Raw genomic sequence first — 20583 nt, 5'->3', positions numbered from 1 at the left:
AATAATTCTTCTCCTCCATTGTTGCAGTTATATTTGCAGAAATTTTATAATTAAAATCAAAAATAAAGAAAAAAAATTGATTATATAAAAATTTCTATACATTTTGTTAGTTTCACGGAGGATAACACCGAGCCATCACTTTCTCTCTCCTCTTCAGTAGTCAATCCACATTATTTCTCTCTCTACTTAGTTTTTTCTCTCTCTACATTTCAACAAACCCAATTGGATTGATTTCGATTTCTAGGGATTTTAATTCGTTTCTTAAATTTTGCTTGAAAAATTCTAGATCTTTATTTTTGGGGTTTTTGTTCGTCTTTCTCCTTTTATGTCTCTGTTTGATTCAATGTTATGCGAATAAATATCCTCAATTTCCCGCCTAATTCTCTCTAATTTTGTCGTCGTTTGAATTCTACAACATTGAAATTTATCCAATTTACATTCGCAATCATCTTGCTTTGATTGTACTTGTTATTGATTGAAAACTTGCTATATGAAAGTCATCCTCTGTTGCATCTGCGAATTGGGTTTTCGCGAGATTTGATATGTTATTAGGGTTTGTTTGTTAATTAGGGTTTCGAATTCGAAGATTGAGTGTTTTTGGATTCGAAATTTGGGAGTTTAAGATGATTATCAAACGAAACTTGAAATCGACAATGCCAACCCTAAAGCGGTGTCGTGTTATTCGACCGTCGAATAATACTGAAGATGAAGAAAGCAATGATAGAAAAAGACGTAAATTCAACAGAAACTATCATAGTAGTAGCAGCAATAATAGTAATAATAGCAGTGGTAAATACTTTCCTTTGAGTCTTTTGGGAGAAGTTGCTGCTGGTGTAATTCCATTTAGTGGATTTCATGGTATTTTTTCTGCTAATAAAAATCACAACAATGCTGATTATCGGAGGTTTTCGGGGTCTTGGTGCACTGAGGTTTCGTGCTCAGTCGAGGAAGAAGATGAGGATGAGGAGGAAGGGAGAAAGGACAAATTGAGTAAGGTGAAGACTAGGCATGTGGAGGAGGTGGCTAAGGAGAGTCCAAGACCGCCATTGGTGAGGACGTCCAGAGGACGAGCTCAGGTACTTCCTTCTAGATTTAATGATTCAATTCTTGATGATTGGAAGAAGGAGAAAGGTAGTAATAGTGCTAATAACAATAATGTTTGTGAATTTGATGATGATGATGATTATAATGATGGTGATTATGTTAATATTCAAAAGAATGATAAATTTGGGGTTAAAGGTCAGAAAGGCAAGGTTAATAAAGTGAGGGGTGTTATGCATAAATTCAATGATGAAACTTGTGGATTATCGACCTCCACGGAGGAGTATGGGCATGGTAATGGTTTCTGTGATGATGACGAGGAAGAATATGGGTGTAGAGGCAGGAGACTGATTAATCATGAGGTTAGGAGGTATTCGAACTCTGGTAGTTCATCATCTTTGCGTGATCCAAGGCATTGGATGGAATATGAGAAACGTGCCATTAGTTTACGTGCGAATAATGGGAGGTTCATGAAGGATCACAGAAGAACGAGTGAAGAAGAGTTTGTTCCTGGTGATATAGTGTGGGTAAAGTCAAGGAAGGATGATCCAGCATGGCCTGCAATTGTTATTAATCCTGCATCACAAGCTCCGCGACAGGTTATGGAGTTTCGTGTTCCTAGGACAGTCTGTGTGATGTTTTTCGGGTACGCAGAAAACAGGAAGCAAAGGGTGAGGATAATTCTGTTTGTTGTTATTTGTTATTAATGATCTTATCAGTGTGAAATGCATTTATGATTTTTAAGATTTGATATCTGTTATGATGAGCAGGAATATGCTTGGGTTAAGCGTGATCAGATATTTTCATTTGTGGACAATGTGGACCGGTACACAATCTTTGACTTCTGTTTTCTGATAAGTACATATTAGGCTTGGTTGTTTACTGAGTAATTTTCTGATGTATTCAGGTTCCAGGAGCAAGCTTGCCTGAACGGTTTTGAGTCCTGGAACTTCCATAAGGCGCTAGAGGAGGCATTTCTGGCAGAAAATGGATTTATGGAAACGTTAGTGAAGGAGATTAACATGGCCGCTAGAAATTCATATTGCATTGATTCCATTCCTAGAAGAACACAAGAAGCAAACGGTTCAAATCCGTACCGGGAACTGCACCATTACGGTCAGGTTAGTTATATTCTATCTCTGTCTTTGATATGAAAAGATTTTTTATGTTTTTTAAAAGTAGTGTTGTCTGAGTAACCTTCAACAAGAGAATAAATATTGACTGAGCATGGCTTATTGGATGAATGATTAGTGGCTTTTTCCTGTTGCTAACTGCTGTATTATTTGGTTATTGAACAATCTATAGATGGTTACCCTTAGGACATTACATTTTTCTAAATGTTTCTCATTGTGCTAAATTTTATCTTCAGTGAAATTTCTGTGTTGCGGATACTCTAGTAATTCTTAAGCACACCTTGCTTTTCTGATTCCTCCCCCCCCCCCTCTCTCATTGTGCAACGTTCCCTCTTCATGGGGAGCCTCATGTTTTAGACACTCAGCTGGCCTGGTTATTATTATAGAACACCTTTGCTGTTGTGGTTGTAATTGATATGTGCTGATGATCTAGTATATCTGGGTATGGCCTCTTTTGTGAAATTACTGTGTGCTGGCTTCTTTCATTCCATTCGCACTGACGTGTTGGTACTACACTAAGGAACATTGTTGCTAATCATTGGATCAAAATCGATTAAAATATAATTCGATCACATAATCAAGACGTAAAGCACATATTAGAACAGAATCACAAAAGAATGGGAGGTAAAAGAACTGTTAGGAGATGGAACAAGATCTGCATACTCTTATTCTCCTTGGCACTATTAAGTGCTATGTTAATTGGACCCTCTCATTATCTTAGGTACTTGTGTGGTATTTTTGATATTTTAGCATTGTTATGGACATTTTCACACTTCATATTAGGCTAAAATCTTGGAACTGTTCCATAAATTTGAGTCAGACACGTGGACAGGGAACGAGCCGAAATTCAATCAACATAGACTAGGTGTGATTTATTGTTTTTGTTATCTTTATAAGTAGAGTTGCAAGACTAGACTTTCAATCCCTAATTATCAAGGGAGCAGTAATGTATGAGTGTGGAAGAGCTTTTGGAATAGGATGAAATAAGCATCATGTACTGGCAGTTTCATACTGTTCATATTATGAACACAGGAAGTTTGCTGCGCTATCTATCAATTGAACCTCTATTCTAGATTTTCTTTAAACGCTCAAGGGTTGGTCCTCTGTTTCTGCTTCTGCAATTGCACATAATATGGCATGCCAATCACTGGTCTTTTTCTGATGGTATGTTCCTTCATTTCAAGACCTACCTTTTACTCCTACTTTCAAGAGGATACCTAATTCAGTGTTAAAATTGACATGACTATTATGCGAGTCAGGTACAATGAAAAATTTAGATAGTTATAGCTATATAATGTTCAGCACTGAACTTCAGAATCTAATTATCTTGCAAATGTTAGTATCCACAGCAATCACTGTGTTTGATCGGGCACCTTGTGTGATTAGATGCCTCAATCCTTGAGTAGGTTAATAGATTAAGGCATTGGATTGGGGAATTCATTGGTCTTCCTTTTTGAATAGCTTCATGTAGATTTGTGGTGAACATGTAAGAAACCTGTGTTTGCGAGAGGCTGAGCTATGTTTGTGACTTTATTTGAAACCAAATATATTTTTTCAATCGATTGTTTTTATGCTACAGAATGGTCTCAAGAAAGCAAAAGACACACCATCGTGTGCAGGATGTGGTGCTGGCCTTCCCCTTAAGATGAAGAAGATGGGAAAGACTTCAAGTGCTGAAGGTCACTTCTATTGTACTCCTTGTGCTAAGGTTGGTAGAAATTTCTGAATATTTTGCATTTTTCAAACTATCATATTAACTTAACTAATTATTTTTATAATGGCCTTCTGTCTGAACGTTTCAGTGTGATATCTTGTGTAAAAGCTGACAAACGTTATTATATATGTCATTGACTATTTTTAACATTCTGTTTTACAGTCAATGAGATTGAAACAATATTGTGGTATTTGCAAAAAGATAGGAAATTACTCAGACAGTGGTAAATGGGTAAGGATTGCCTAGATCTTGACTTATATTGTTGTTTGGGGATCTAAAGTAATTGTTTTAACTTAATTTGCTTTTGTTTGGTGGTATAATTAGGTAAGATGCGATGGTTGTAAAGTCTGGGTGCATGCAGAATGTGATAGAATTTCAAGCAACCTTTTCAAGGTTTCTTTTCCTTGTTGAACTACTTTAGATTCTAAGTTGACAGATTGTCGAAACAATTCTGATATTTCCTTTTAATTATGGCAGGATCTTGGTGCCACTGACTATTACTGCCCTGATTGTAAAGTGAAGTTTAACTTTGAATTGTCAGATTCGGAAAACCAACCTAGATTCAAGTATGTTGTCATCAGTTCATCTGGTTTAAATGATGAATTTATGTGAAGTGTTAAAATTTTAACTTTCCCTATCTTCTCTCTCCCTCTATCTGTCTACTGTCTTTTTTCTGTGGAAGTTGTGGTTGGTGTTCTTATTTTTTCTTTTGGCTCCGCTCTTTTGAAAACAGGTGCTATCAAAATAATAATCATGTCAAGCTACCAGATAAGGTCAATGTTGTTTGCTCTGGCATGGACGGCATATATTTCCCTAGCCTCCATTTGTGAGTATATTTTCATGGCTTTGATGCATGTGGATTAAGTATTCTACCTCTCAAAAGATATTTCTGGAAAATATCCTTGTATGTTTTCCAAGTTATTGGATTGTATCTGGAGATCATCATAAATCCATAACTTTTAACACATGCTTAAACCCTCAAACCTTTTCTCAAGCATAATATATCATGTTCACATTGATGATCTGCTTGAAAAGGAGATGCTAAAATTTACTGGGCATCCTGATTTGGAAGATGAAAGCTTAATTTAAACTTAGCTTAATTGAATGTATAGCTGATTCTCTTGTTCCTGTTAGGCTGTTACCTGCATTTATGAATTTTGGACTGCATGAATCTTATTGCTAAGAACTTTTTTGTAATTTTCATATCTTTTCTACGTGTTAGAGTTGTGTGCAAATGCGGATTTTGTGGGACAGAGAAGCAGCAACTAAGTGACTGGGAAAGGCATACTGGTTCCAAAGTGAAGAACTGGAAGAAGAGTATAAGAGTCAAAGGATCTATGTTGCCACTGGAGCAATGGGTATGTGCTTCAATAGTTTTGCAACATTTTTTAGGTTTTATGGTTCCCATTGTTGGGGTTGGGGTAGGGTATGCCAGTATCGAACTTGTGTGTTGTTTGTGGGAATGGAATAGTTTTGAGGGTTTCTATCACCTGTTTGATTGTTTGAATTTATTTTAATTTAAATATTTTTTAATTCTACAAGAAAGGTGAAAACAAATCTGACTTCTATTTGAAGTTAGTGTGAAAACAAAGTAGACAGAGAGAGTAATATTTTTGAATTATTGTTTTGTGAGAAGCATTTTTGTATTGATTCAAAAATGCTATTTCTTCTGTTCTTTCAGATGTTGCAGATGGCAGAATACCATGCACAGGCTGCTGCTTCTGCTAAGCCTCCTAAAAAACCTTCATTAAAAGTTCGAAAGCAGAAACTGCTTTCCTTTTTGCAAGGTAATTGATATCAATATAGTATAGGACCTGTAATATGACAATCATTTACTAGTAGAGATAGCATCTATTCGGATGCATGGAATAATGTAAGTGTAATTGTATTGTGTATCCAGAAAAGTATGAGCCTGTTGATGCCAAATGGACAACAGAAAGATGTGCTGTATGCAGATGGGTTGAAGATTGGGATTACAACAAGATTATTATTTGCAATAGGTATGTTTGTTTTGTGATTTCAACACTGTTGCCCAAGGTTAACGACTAATTTGGTGACATTCTAGCCTTCGTAATTATGGATGAGCCATTCCCACTCTTATGTCTTCATGTTCTTTTGAATTTGCTTTATTTAGATGTCAAATTGCTGTCCATCAAGAATGTTATGGAGCTAGAAATGTTCGAGATCTAACTTCATGGGTCTGCAGAGCATGTGAAACACCAGACATAGAACGCGAGTGTTGCCTTTGTCCTGTAAAAGGTATGGTGTGACTGGATGGCTACCTTTTTACAACTCTGAATAAGATTTCTTCTCTCTTCTTTGTTGTTACTCATTTGAATTTAACTATTTCAAGGGTGTGCCTTTTTCCTTCCATTTTTGTGTGTTTCTGTAAAACAAAAAATATTATTAATATGGAAAGTACTTTCAAGTTTTTGGTTGTCATCTTCCATTATTATAGCTAAATTACTATGACTAATATTAAACTGTTATTGTATAGCATAAGCCTTTTAGAATCATGAAACTTAAAAGTGACAATAAAACTAAATTATGCCTTTGGTTTCTGCTTTTTTTGTGTTTTTATTTGGGGAGTTAATCATTGCATCATTGAACTCGAGCTTATCATCATTCCATTCTACTTTCCTTTTTGAGTCAAGCTTATGGGATAATGTGCTCTTTACTATAGGAGGTGCATTGAAGGCAACTGATATTGACACATTATGGGTCCATGTGACTTGTGCGTGGTTTAGACCTGAAGTTTCCTTTGCAAGCGACGAACAGATGGAACCTGCTATGGGAGTTTTAAGCATTCCATCAAGTGCCTTTGTAAAGGTATTTTCTGAATTTTGAGTAAATCAGCATCTTTTATTTAATTTTCTCTGAATTTTATATACCCCCACCTGTTTGTCTTCTGTACTTTTCAACACATAACTTTGACCATTAATATCTTTACTTGTACATTAATGGATCTTATAAAAGTAAATTCTCTACTATCGTAGTCATTTGTCCTATTGTGAAACATGTTTAGTACTTCTATAAAGTAGTCAAGCTCAGCTTGTATGTTTCTAAAAGTGGATCTCTCTGATTTATATAATGTGGTAATTGTGAATTTTGTTAAACGCTTGAAGTGGTTTATAAAATTTAATTTTCTATTGCCAAATTCTTTTATTCATTGAATCTTGATTAGGAGAGCTATGAATTTTAAGTAATCCGAGGATGCATATTTGGGTATAAGTGCTTGGACTATATTCAATGTTTTCCATTAGAGTTGGGTATTTATATTGGAGATAAACAGATGTTAGGGAAGGTTGTTTTCTTGCTGCTGGTGTTATCTTTGTTAATAAATTATTTTGTGCTTAGAATTGTAATGGATGTAGTGTGATTTTAGGGTTCAAAGTTTTTCGATCGATGTGAGTTATTAGAATTATGGTGTGTATCTTTCCCTGTAAATTTTAATTTCCATTATCTCCTTAACATCAGGTGTGCATTATATGTAAGCAAATACATGGTGCCTGTACTCAGTGTTGCAAATGTTCGACATATTACCATGCCATGTGCGCATCAAGGGCTGGATATCGAATGGAGGTGCTGGATTTTTTCTTTGGGCTATTGTTATAACTTCACATTTGTTTGGAATATTATTTTTGAAGATTGTGTCTCTTTCTGCTAGGTTTATTCCGTCCCATCTCCTGCATTTGGAGATTTTTTTTCACTTTGTAATTTTCGTCAAGAGAAAATATAAATAGTAATTTAATAAGTTAAATGGAGGGGAAAGTTTCCGCTACAGTTTAATCACTTTTATGATTCTGTATTAAGAATTAACTAGAAAACTGCATGACCTGTCTGCTAATTTGAAGTTTTAGTTCAACTGACCTTGTTGTCATTTTTGTCAAACGTGTTTCAGTAGTTGTCATTTGATATTCTTGAATTTTAGCATAAATGTGTTCTAATTGTATAATTTGGTACTTATATTGAATATTTTCCATTGCAGCTGCATTGTCTGGAAAAAAATGGAAAGCAGATCACCAAGATGGTTTCTTACTGTGCTTACCACAGGTATCTGATAAAGTTTTTATATCGGACATAAGGGGTTGTGTGAGAATCATGTTCCTTTTTGTACTAATCCTGTTTTTTTCGTTTGTGATGTAGGGCTCCTAATCCAGACACTGTCTTGATTGTACAAACCCCATCAGGGGTATTCTCCGCCAAAAATTTACTCCAGAATACGAAACGGACTGGTTCAAGATTAATCTCGTCTACAAGGTCTGAACCCGAAGAGGCTCCAATACAAGAAGTCAGTGAAGCTGATTCTGATTCTGCGGCAAGGTGCCGGATGTATCACCGACCCAAAAACAACTCTAAGGTAGGCATGTGTGGTTTTAAGTTATTGTCTCTAATAACCGATCATTCAAAAATTTTGATCTACTCTGCTACTATATGATGCTATTGCCTAGTCTTTTTTCTTTATTATTTATGTCTACTTATTAGTTTATTGCCAGATTAATTGCCAAATGCTTGCAGATTTTTATGTTGTATTTTTCTGCTTACTAGAGAACAGGTGAAGGAATTGTTGCCCACCATGTTAGGGGGGCTTGTCATCATTCTTTTCGAGAAATTGAACGCTTGAATGCATTTCGAGTAAGTGTTATCCCTATTCTGCTTTGATTTGATTTCCTCCTTGTTATATTCTGTATTACTGGGGTAAAATTATTTTTATTTCTTCTTCTGCAGAAAGTGGAAAAGCCTAAGATGTTTTCTACTTTTAGAGAGCGTTTATATCATTTACAGGTAATGCTCACTTTATCATTCTATTTCTATTGGTACTGACTTCTTGATCATGTTCTGACATTAAGTATATGCTCTGGGTGCAGAGAACTGAAAATGATCGAGTTTGCTTAGGTAGATCTGGAATACATAGGTGGGGTCTGTTTGCTCGTCGTGATATTCAGGAAGGAGAGATGGTTAGTTATTTTAATCGTCTTTGGTGAATTGTGTCCTTCGAGATTTCTGCCTTTTAATGATACTTGATTCTAGGGGTTTTGATTCTATACATTTTTTGTTCGATTGAACAATGTAAATTGGTGTGATTGATCCGGTCATAAGAACTTTTGTTATAGATGCATCTGTGTCTGCATGTTGAATACCAAAGCATCAGATTGTGACACTTCAATGTATTTTTATATTTTACTTCATGTTAGCTCTGTACGAAGATGGAACTAGAAGTCCCATATACCAGTGTGTTACCTATTTTTGTAGGACATCTCCATGGATCATTGTGGAAAGACAATGTAGAATAATGTGTTAATTCTGTATCATTCGTTCAGTTTCTTGTAATGATTTCAGATTTTGCGTGGTTTCGGTGTTAAAGGTATGCCTTTCTCTCTGGATTAATAAACTTTTGTTCATTTTCAGGTTCTTGAATACCGTGGAGAGCAAGTGAGGCGCAGTATTGCAGATTTGAGGGAGGCTCGTTATCGGGTAGAAGGAAAAGACTGCTATGTAAGTTACTGCTTGAATATGTTAAGTGTATTGAAGCCGAATCACTTGCTTTACTGTTTAGTTCCAACTTATATTGATTTTACTGACGTGTTCTAGTAAACTGTCCTTAGCTTCTTATTATGGCACAGTCGTTGGTAGTCAATAATCAACATGTTTCTAAATGTTACGAGTACATTTTGCAATCACTGCTCCATAGCACACCGAAGTAAACTTATATTAAATTTTCTTTGACAGCTGTTCAAAATCAGTGAAGAAGTCGTAGTGGATGCTACAGACAAAGGAAACATAGCTCGTCTAATTAATCACTCTGTAAGTCATTTCTACTTGCTGCTACAACTTATTTGAGTCCTTCCGAGAAAGAACAAAGATAACGCAAACCTAGAAATAGTTTGCGTTGATCTTATCTATATATCTAATGATTGCTTTTTATTGACCATCTCGTCGACTTTTGTAGTGCATGCCGAACTGCTATGCAAGGATCATGAGTGTAGGCGCCGATGAGAGTCGAATTGTCCTCATTGCAAAAACAACTGTTCCTGCCGGGGACGAGCTAACGTATCTCTCTTTCTTTCGTGATTTTGCCTGTTTTTGCATATACGAGCCATCTGCATAGTATTGATGATGGAATGTTTGTATTGCAGGTACGATTACTTGTTTGATCCCGACGAACCTGATGAGTTTAAAGTTCCTTGCTTATGTAAAGCTCCAAACTGTAGAAAGTTCATGAATTAGACAACTACAACATACACATTGTTCCTCCACAAGGAGTTTCTAACCTGCTTGGCTTTTTATGCTAGGGTTAACCATTTTGTAAGTCCCTTTTTGGCCTCTCACAAAATGTGTACAAAATTGTTCCCTTTTCCCCTCCTTTTTTTGTTTTAATTCAATAAAAAGTCCAAAAAAAAAGAAGAAAGAAAATACATGTAGAGTATTATTTACTAGTTAGTTCAGTTCTAATGTAAATGGTTAGTAGTTAGTTGTTAAGTAGTTAGTAGTTAGTACACATTGGTTTTTCTTAATTCATTAAGCTTTTCCATTTCGCAATCAGCTTACATTATATGTAACAGTTGGCTTGCCATTCAGCTCGTTTTTTGAGTATCTAACATAATGTTTCTCGTAGTTTCACTGTCTCGCTTTTGAACTCGTATGCAGAATTCTCACAAATTTATGCAAGCCCTGTTCCTGTCGATTCGAGGGTTAGCGATATCGACTTAATTGCTTTATTTTCTTTTTTGGGTATTCTGATAGAATGTTCCTGTGGATGAAAACATAAAATTTATAGTTGTACAAATTGGCATGTAGAAATAATGGTATGAAGCATTTTTGAGTGTTCCATCTAGTGAAAACATATTTGTGAAAATGGCTCCCATCACCATCAGTGTAGGATTCAAAATGCTTTTAAATATTATTTAAGTTTTATGATAATGCGAGAGAATAAATTAAGGTGGTTTGGTCACGTGCAGAGGAAGACTTTTTATGGTAGAAAGCATTATAATTAGTAGATGGTAAGAGGAGTTGAGGTTTGGGATGAGCAAATAAGAGTAGACTTGCAGGAGTTAAACCTCTCTGCGAACCTGACTAGGGATAGGAGTAGTTGGTGACGTTATATCCACATCTTAGACTACTGATGTCCGTCCTTTGACCTCTTAGTGCCCTCAACCCCTTGCCCTTACCGTTTCTTTTCTATTTAGTTCTTTGTTCTCTTTTGTAGTGGTCCTTCTGTTTATAGGCCTTCAAGTTGTCTTACTTGTGTTTTTTGTGTATCTTTATATTTCTCGAGTCGGGAGACTCGTTTGGCCGTGCTCTTCTTTATGGGTATGAGTTGCCGCTGTCCTTCCCTTTCCAGATCCTGGCTTTAGCTTTCTAAAAGCGGAATGCACTGAGTTGGATGATGATGATTTAAGTTTTATGATGCAAATTTAAAATAATTTAATTATTTTAACAAGAAATTCATTTTTTTTTCCTTTCGTACCAAATTTACAAAATCTCATCGTCTAATGGTGTATTTCCATCCTGTAAAAAATAAAAATAAAAATCAAGCATCATCATCCTCGTCAGTCGTCATTGAAAGAGTGAAGATAATTACTTTTCAGATTTTATGGTTGTAACAGGGATTCAAAGTGTGGGTAAAGCATCCCTAATCAAGACTTAAAAAATTAATCTCATTTACTATTCAATTATTTCTCTTTCCTCCACGTTATTCAATTTTTTTCTACTCTCTCTATCGATTCTATTTAGCTCAACTTATTTCTGCTGATATAATTGACTTTTACCTATTAAGATTAATTTTTGTTGATTATAACTTGTAAAGTATGAAACACTCGCTCTATTCCTCATGATAATTAAGAAGAATAAAATCTTGTATTTTTATCACAAATTTAAGACATAATTAACTATGTTTATTTTAATTTTTATATTTTATTAATGCTCATAGTCTTGCTGTGGTCTTTTTAATATTTTTGTATTGCCTATCATCTTCATTTTGATATTTACCATTAATTTCACTTTAATATTTTTATATTGCTTATCATCTTCACATGTTTTTCACTAATTTTATTTAAATATTTTTTAATAATTATAGTCTTTATATTTTTTCACTAATTTTATTTTAATATTTTTCAATGTTTAAGTTTTCACTTTTTTCCATTAACTTTATTATTAAAAAAAAATGCGATATTTATATTCTAAGAGATTCAATTGTTATAAATTGTCATGAATATTTCTTATGTGAACATCAATAGCGAACGAATAGAGTACATGAAAAATTGTCCAAAATAATTTAATCTTTCTTTAGTTATCGTGTAATAATATCAAATATTTACTAATTATGAATAATCTTATTTATTGGAATTTGTTTCCATTGCCATACTTGGTTTACCTGTTACTTGGTATAATAATCCTACAATAATGATTTATTTATTTATTAGTATTTTTTTTACTTTATTAAATCCTATTTACTCTCCTCTCACCTAATTTTCATCTCCGTCTCGCTTCCATTCATGTCATTTACTGAACCTGAAGCAAAAATGATGGTTTCTTCCTCATCCATTCCACCATTTGTATTTGAAGATTAAAGCTTTGAACTTGAAGAAGCAAGTCAAAATTTATCGAAGTTCTTCATCTGCCCAAATCTTCTATTTTGGAGCATCTCTAGCAATGAATGTTTTGGAAGCTGAACACCATTTTGAGTCGTCATGGTTTTTTCATAGTGAATTGGAGTGAAATTTAATTCAGTGTTTTAATGGAGAAGAAGAAAGGTGAATGAGCAAATGGTTTTTCCTTAAGATTTTAATGGAGGATTTTTCATGAATGAAATGAAGCTAGAAATGGGAAGTATAAATTGATCATAATTTGACCTGCTGTACCGGGTTAGTTCAACAACAACAATGTCATTGGAAACAAAAACCAATACATCAAATTATTTATGATTGAATTATTATAGGAAAAATTATTGTAGAATAATTAGACAAAGATTAAATTATTCTGATCAATTTTTCCTAGAGTATATCACTAATCCTTTTGATTTAAAAAATTTTGAAATTGTTCATCCAATTTTTAATTTGTCAAATGATGTAATCCCATTGGTGAGGAAATTTTTAAAAAAAAAAAAAAAAAAATCCCAAATTTTTATTTTTTTAACACTCTATTATACTCCTTCATTAGAAATGTGAATAGATTCAACATTGACTACACAAACCAAAGTAAATTAAGCAGGATACATCAGTTTTCCATACTTGGACTGAACCATTACATTCATATGCTTCTATGTTATTAACCCACATCCCTTCATGGATCATAGCTAGGATTGCAGACCATTCACAGATCATAGTCGAATCTCGATCACGTCACAGAAAGCTACATTCAAGGCTTCTTAACTCAGCTGCTATATAGGTAAGCAACCTGCATCACCAAAGCAGAAGATAGCCTGTTCATAAACACATCTTATAATTGTTGTTCGGTTCATATGAATCTGAGTTCGAGTTGAGCTGAACCGATTAAACAAATGTGTGCGAACTCAATCCATATTTATTATCGAGCTTGCAGTGTCACATGATTCAGTAATCTCTTTGCAAATCGAGAAAAGCGAAATTATGGTCAGTTTTGGGTATTTTTGGGTAAATTTGAGCGAATCACGAATTTAAAAAACAAATTAAGTTACATTGAGCTTGCTATCACTACAACCTTAGGTGTAACATGTAGCTTGAAGTGTGGAACATGATATATCTATGTGATTTAGTGAATATTATTAAAGACTAGGACCTTGAATGCAGGTTTAAGATGTTATGGTCCATTGCAAGGAATGAAACTTGTCCCACATCGATTGTGTATGCAATTGGTGTGGGATTTATGGACAAATAGACTCTCTCACCTAATAGACTAGTCTTTTGGACGAACTCTCTTGTTTGTCCTATATCATAAGAACTAAAAACTAAAAACTGCTTGAATTCACAATCGAAATTGAGCTTGCTGTTACACCCAAATCCAAATCCAACACATCATTGCAGCTTGTATGTTAGGCACTAAAAACACTAAACAGAAACCTACTGAGTTAGTTTGTTGTATCAAACACGATTTTGACTTCCCAAACATTGAGAAGTTTGAGTAATTCTAGTACCTAATCTTCAACCAAGTAGTCTCGGAATTAGGAAGCAAAACTGCCTTAAAATTGCAAGTTAGTGTGTGCAACCGATTTAGGACTGGAATGCAGTATTGATACACGTAACCTGTTAAATTAGACAGGATTTATTGTGAATGCCAACATATAAACGAGAAAAATACAAGGTGCACACAACTCTATTAGCCAAAAAAATATATATCATCCCAAAACCATATGGTAATGGGAGGAAGTGCTCCAATAACTTATAAAGTGTGTGCACCATATTCAATTTGTGTATGTTGGATAAATCGTCCCAACACCCCCTCACATGCGGACCCCGTCAAGTTTGCAAGTGAGAGTAATCAATTAGGGTAGGAACAGCATTCTTTTCGGACCTACCATTTTTAATCTTTGATCGAACCATCGGCTCGGATAGAGTATTCAATTAGGTTAAGAACGCCATTCTTTTCGGACCTACTATTTTTAGCCTTTGATCGAACCATAAATATCATGTTAAATTAGTCTGGACTTATTGTGAATGCCAACATATTAACGGGAAAACATAAGATGCAGACACTTCATAGCCAAGGAGATATATAGCGTTCGAAAACCATATGGCAATAGGAGGAAGTGCTCTAATAACTTATAAAGTGCACACCCCGTATTAAATTTGTCGATGTGGGATAAATTATCCCAACATAACCTTATCCCTCCGTCCATTGAGATTGCAACATTTCCCCTCAAAAACTCTCACATAGACTTCCATAATGTTGCAATTTCAACAAGACACAACGGTATGTTGTTCTCCGGATCACCCTAAAATCTAGATTGTGCAAAGAAGAAGCAGATCATATCATAATCTCCACAAAAGATGATACATTTAAGCAACCCTAAGATAAGAAAATACAGTAATGCTGAGGTATAAGCACACAAGATCATAGAGGGTACCTGCCCTAACTCTGGTGAGGGATAAGGTGAAACTGCACTTGGAACATACCCATCGATTCGAGTATCCTTACCGCACCAACGAAGTATCGCAACCGATTTCTCGGTTTCTGAACCAAAATCGAGCCTTAAAATTCGTCGATTAACATCATCAACCAATAAAATCTTTCCGGTTTTAGTAAACCCTACTAAATCAACAAAATTAGTCTGTGTTAAATCACACTGAACATCAACAGAACAAACCCCAAATTGGGATTTCAAAATGTCTATTTTTAGACCATTTGGGGGATTACAAGTACATTTGGATAAACAACCTCCCATAACACATAACATATCAGATTCTGAATTCAAATCCAAATGATGAACAATCTCAAATTTCTCCCTGTATAAATCAAATGAAACAAGCTTTATACTATCAGTTGATTTACAATTCCAAGCCCAATACAAAAACCCATGAACTAATCTTGCTCTTTGAGGGAAAAAATAATGATCAAGACCAAATTTGATCTTTTTCCATCTATTAAATCTTAAAGAATACACATGAACTGCATTAATAAACCTATCATTTGCCCAAATCAGACTAATTCTGATAACTTTATGATCATTTTCAGAGGAAACATACCCAAAACCCCAATTGATAAAATTAGGTTTTTGATTACCAAAACCTTCATCAGGGTAATGTATTCTGTGTTGGGTAGTTGTAGGATTCCATAAAATGAAGTATTCATTCTTATAATGAGCTAAACAAACTAACCCATTTGAAGATCCAACTAAATAAGTGTCCCTAAACATATAACCACCTTCAAATTGAATCAAATTCTGCCATTGAACACCATGTTCAAGATCATCATCATCATCATCACATTCATAAAGGTAATAACCATGACCAGATTGGATTATTAGGGATTCAAGTGGGGTAAATGGGTCAGAAAAAGGGGTTAATTTCAAGTGGGTTTTGATAAAAGTAGGAGAAGAGATGGAAGAATACCATTGTTTGGAAACTAACTTGTATTGCATCAAAGATTTTATGGGTAACCATGGTAGAATATGATGAACTATAAGATCATGAGGAAGATGAACTGATTGAGAATCATTACTATCATTATCTGCCATTGTTTTTTAGTCTCTCTATCTTCCCTTCTGAAAGCCTTCAAATAGGAGTAGAAAAGTAGAGTAATGATTGAGTGATATTCACACTATCCTATCAAATTTGCCCCAAGAAACATTTGATAGGGAAACAAAAAATGTGGGTAAAACTGATTGTAATCAATTTTTGTCGGTTAAAACTGAATTTTTACTAATTATTTATTTTTGAAATTAACTAAACAATACCATCCATATATTATGGCCGTATGGGGAAAGTATTTGACTTTTTGTACTTCCTCTATTCAGTTTTATTCGCTATACAAGAGTCATGTAGGCTTACACAAGAATTAAAAATTGAATATCTTTGTATTAAATAGATTATTATAACCCTATAAAGATATATATAAAAGTTAATAAGGTATAAGATAAAAAATATTAAGAGCAAACTATAAATTACATAGATATTTTTTTTATCAAATATAGTAATATAATTAATAATTTAAAATGATTAAGGATGAAAAAAATATACCAATATAATGGAATGCAATAATTACTAAATATAGCAATGAAATCACAAATTCTTGTGAGGACGATCTCTTTGAGACACGATCTTTAATTAGACCGGTCCATTATATATTTTTTAGAATATTGTAAGTAGGCATTAAGAATGATGTAATAGACATCTAAGATCTTGAAAGTAGACATTAAGGATACGGTAAATAAATATTAAAAATAACGCAAATCGACATTAAGAATACGATTAGTAGATACTAATCTTTAATTAATTGGACTTGAAATACGTTTTTCAAAAAGACGATTAGTAGGTACTAATCTTTGATAAATTAGACTTAACATACGTTTTTCAAAAAGACGATCTCTTAAAAAATTGTTGTAGGTGTTAAATTTATGAAGAGAAGGTATGGTATAGTCGCTGTTATAGGGGAGTGGCCGCAGTGGTAGTATGACTAGATATCCATGAATTCTGACATATCATATGACTAATTTTACTTGTTTAAGCATCATAACTACTTAGTCAAGATTCCCCTTTCTTTAGAGCTTTAGCTTTAGCAACTTGAGTTAAATGCATACATTGCGTGTAACCTATTCCTTAAACTATTATCGGAATCTAAGATACTCGTACAGTATCTCATATATTTAATATTAATTGAAAAAAAAAATATATATTCAATTAACATGACACGATTTATAATATCTTATTTAAATTTACAACATATTTTCTCTTTCTTATATTATAATCGAGGGTAGAGAGTATTAAAAGTTAAAACAAAAAGTCGGAGTATTAAGAATAAGTCATGTATTTTGAGTGTTAGTGAAGTACTTAGTGTGGAATGTAGATGGAATATTTTTTTTCATGAAGTTTCTATCTAACTTCAATATTATTCCAATTCAATGATTGGAATTAGGGTTGGATAAAATTTAGTTTAAACCACAAATTAAATCGGACTAAATTGTAGTTTTAATATTTGGTCTAATTTACGGTTTAAATGGCCTATCTGATTTTTTTCCTAAAAAATTTATGGTTTTCAGTCTGGTCTCGATTTTTCAAAGTTTTAGACCAGACCATACCGAAAATCGTATTATGATCGAACATCGTAGAATTTATTTTTAAAAATATGTCACTATCTAAATATTTTGAGATGTAATTTTTTATATGATAATATATACTTTAATTATGTTGATTCAGTTGACTAACTATGAATTATTATACTCTTTTGATAATTGTAGGTGCAAAATATATATATATATATATAAACAAATATATTAATTTAGAAAACCGAAAAAGGTAGACCAGATCAGACCAAACCGTTATAGAACAGTGTGGTTCGTTCCAATCTGGAGGTGTAAACGGTCCAATTTGGTCTAAAAATTCTCCAGATCGAAATTTTTTGTTTGAGAAATATAATTTTAATGTTACATCAGACCAAATTAGACCATAAGAAATTGCCAACATTCTCAATAAATGTACGTTGTTCTAATGCTAGCTAGATGCTTAGATGGTTGTCTAATAGTATTTAGAGAATACAATTGTTAACTTTTATGGTTATCGGAAGAAGAGGTATTAACCTCACTCAAGGATAATAAAATGAAATTTAGATGAGAGTTTATGATGTATTTTAGTGTAGGAATTAAATATGCAAATATGTGTAATGAATGATAATAATAAAAAAATAATTAAGACAAAGATTTAAGGTGGTTCACTGATCAATGGACTACATGCCTACATCCACCATCTAGACTAGATTAATGTGCTTAAAGAAGATTAACAAACTTGATAGGAATTATAAGTGGAGGATTAATGTAAGGAAGAGAGGAGCTAATTAGGGAGAACACATAAGTTAGAAAGGTTGCTCTTATAATGAAACTTTGATACATCTAACTAACGCCTAGAACAAGAGTATTTATAGGGGTAAAGTATTGGTGCCCAAGTAGTTGGTAACACCTAGTACACTATACTAGTGTACTTGTTTGATTTTCCATCATCCAATCGCAATGTAGTATTTGGTGTCCAAGGTTGCTTTATTAATTGCTTGATGTACTTCTTATGTCTCCACTACCATTGCTACATTTTACTAATATACTAAATTGATTCCTATACAACCAATCACAAGTAGGTACTTGTGTCATCTTCTACACAAAAAAAGCTAGATTAATTTTAATTTTTTAATTTTGTTTTGATTACTTAATAAATATAAATCACTAATAATCACCAGTAAATCTAATAATTATTGTTTAAAATCTTGCTTTTCAGCTTCTACCATTCTATTTTGTTATATGAAACATAAAAACATAATGAAGTTATTCAAAGATTAATTCATTGGACGGCAAATAATATATGTATTATGTAATGACTAAGGAAAAGTGGTTGGATGTTAATCCATTACTATGTAGAGGTTGTTCATTAAGAATTTTCATCATGAGTTGAAGATGCATGATAAAATTTGTAATGTGGTCTTGTCATGTCATTGAATATACTCCACTCTTTTTAGTTTTTGTTGCTTTTTTAATGCATGGAACATGTAAAAGTTGATGGAAGTAAAGAAGAGGAGCAGTGGAGTACATAGTACTACTTCCTCAAATATTTGGTGTTTATTTGGGGTTGAAAAATTTAATCATTATAAAAAGATAAAAAGCATAATGTTAAAATAAATAAAACTAAAAAAGATAAATTAAAACAACAAATCTCTCACCTTATCACATTCTACAACATAAGAGTAATTTATTAACCTTACAAATGATCGTTATTTATTAAGACTTTCTCTTTAGAGTCTCATTTGCTTTTTCACGTTTCTTAATGTATTAATTCAATTTTTTTCTATAATATTTTTAATTATTTATTATTAAAAATTATAAAAAAAAGTTGATATTAATAACCTACACATTAAAACAATAAAACAAAATTCTACTTAACTATATTAAAACTCATAGATTAAGAATTTATTATTCAAATTAAGAGTAAAATGTGAATAGTGTCTAAAAATCAAATGAGACATTAATCGTGAATTAGAGGAGTAAAATTTATCTTTAGTTCAATTATACTTCATGCCTTGCACTTTTCTCATTATTAAAGAACATTTATGATATTTTGCTTTTAATTAATTATTTCTATTAATACTTGTATTATTATACTAATTCAAAGTAGTAAAATATTATAGAATGAAGGATGTACAATTTTAGAGGGTTCTTCCATGACACTTGCAAACAAACAAACAAACTAGGAAATAATTTTAAAAACGGTACTTTCTGTTACCAATCTTGTGTTGTACATAACTAGCTAGTCTATCTTTTTAATAATTTAAATGTATTTATTTGTCTACCATAATTTTGTTTTTACTATTACCTTTTTTTCATTTACTCATCAATTGACGCAAGTATTAAGAAATTGAAAGGATTTATTAAATTATGTGGATATAATTAAAAGTGAAAGACAAAAAAAAAATCTATAAATATTAAAAAAGTAGTGAGAATACGACCTACAATAAAAAAGTTTCAAAATCAAAGAGACAAAGTAATTTAAAATGTGTGGCAATTTCTTAAGGACAAATTTTTCCTTTTATTTCTTATATGACTTTTCAAATTTTTAATTCGACCAGAAAATTCGATCGAAATTAACCTGATCAAGACCTCACACGTTTTCATAAGATTTGGTGATTTTTTTTTCAATTTTACATCAACATTTTAAGTTATAACCTACAATTATTTAGTCAATTTTTATTATTTTACTTAGAGTTGCAAAATTATATCATGCTTTGACATGCCCAATATAATCATAAGAATTTTTTTTTTAGAATTTAAAAAAAAAATTATGTTGGAAAAGGAAGATAAGTGATGAATGTGGCAAGTCAAGAAAAAATTTACGTAATGCAATGAAAATAAGGGTATTTATTATACAAAAATTTAAGTTAGAAAGGTCTCTTCATAGAAATTGGATCAATCTATTATCATCTTTTTTATTTAATTAAGTTTTAATGGACTATGTTTAAAAGACATCTCTCAAAAAGACTGATTGTTTGTAATATTCCAACTTGGTTGGATGAGCTTTATGACGTCAA

The 20583-nt window shown here is 32.8% G+C and overlaps 2 protein-coding genes across 2 annotated transcripts; one reads left to right on the top strand and one right to left on the bottom strand.

Moving 5' to 3' along the window:
* The first annotated feature begins 104 nt into the window (after positions 1 to 104).
* LOC130805832 (histone-lysine N-methyltransferase ATX5) lies at positions 105 to 11716 on the top strand. The gene is made up of 23 exons (XM_057670619.1): positions 105 to 1712; positions 1812 to 1867; positions 1949 to 2162; positions 3754 to 3882; positions 4051 to 4119; positions 4213 to 4281; positions 4366 to 4454; positions 4622 to 4714; positions 5111 to 5246; positions 5570 to 5675; positions 5789 to 5888; positions 6023 to 6147; positions 6572 to 6717; positions 7366 to 7470; positions 7877 to 7941; positions 8035 to 8248; positions 8437 to 8523; positions 8617 to 8673; positions 8757 to 8846; positions 9298 to 9384; positions 9619 to 9693; positions 9839 to 9939; positions 10026 to 11716. Exons 1-23 carry the CDS (start codon positions 624 to 626, stop codon positions 10114 to 10116), a joined length of 3393 nt encoding a protein of 1130 aa, XP_057526602.1. The 5' UTR covers positions 105 to 623; the 3' UTR covers positions 10117 to 11716.
* A 1292-nt stretch (positions 11717 to 13008) lies between these two features.
* On the bottom strand, positions 13009 to 16215 carry LOC130806772 (putative F-box protein At5g62060). Its single transcript, XM_057671975.1, has 2 exons — positions 14930 to 16215; positions 13009 to 13284 (listed from the first exon to the last, which is right to left on the bottom strand). The coding sequence occupies exons 1-2, from the start codon at positions 16037 to 16039 to the stop codon at positions 13261 to 13263; spliced, it is 1134 nt and encodes a 377-aa protein (XP_057527958.1). The 5' UTR covers positions 16040 to 16215; the 3' UTR covers positions 13009 to 13260.
* Positions 16216 to 20583: the final 4368 nt, after the last annotated feature.

Source organism: Amaranthus tricolor, chromosome 2, assembly GCF_026212465.1.
Source record: "Amaranthus tricolor cultivar Red isolate AtriRed21 chromosome 2, ASM2621246v1, whole genome shotgun sequence".
In the NCBI taxonomy this organism is placed as follows: Eukaryota; Viridiplantae; Streptophyta; class Magnoliopsida; order Caryophyllales; family Amaranthaceae; genus Amaranthus; species Amaranthus tricolor.
Note: the sequence above shows the minus strand (reverse complement) of the source record. Positions and strands in the feature narration are given on the sequence as shown.

What these genes read in the sequence shown, in the direction of transcription:
- LOC130806772 (XM_057671975.1), bottom strand. Translation starts at nt 16,039, where the DNA reads ATGGCAGATAATGATAGTAATGATTCTCAATCAGTTCATCTTCCTCAT. An exon ending in CCTCACCAGAGTTAGGGCAG is followed by an intron (nt 13,285 to 14,929) that starts GTACCCTCTATG and finishes TTGGTGATGCAG; the next exon opens with GTTGCTTACCTATATAGCAG.
- LOC130805832 (XM_057670619.1), top strand. Translation starts at nt 624, where the DNA reads ATGATTATCAAACGAAACTTGAAATCGACAATGCCAACCCTAAAGCGG. An exon ending in CAGAAAACAGGAAGCAAAGG is followed by an intron (nt 1,713 to 1,811) that starts GTGAGGATAATT and finishes TATGATGAGCAG; the next exon opens with GAATATGCTTGGGTTAAGCG. An exon ending in TTGCCTTTGTCCTGTAAAAG is followed by an intron (nt 6,148 to 6,571) that starts GTATGGTGTGAC and finishes TCTTTACTATAG; the next exon opens with GAGGTGCATTGAAGGCAACT.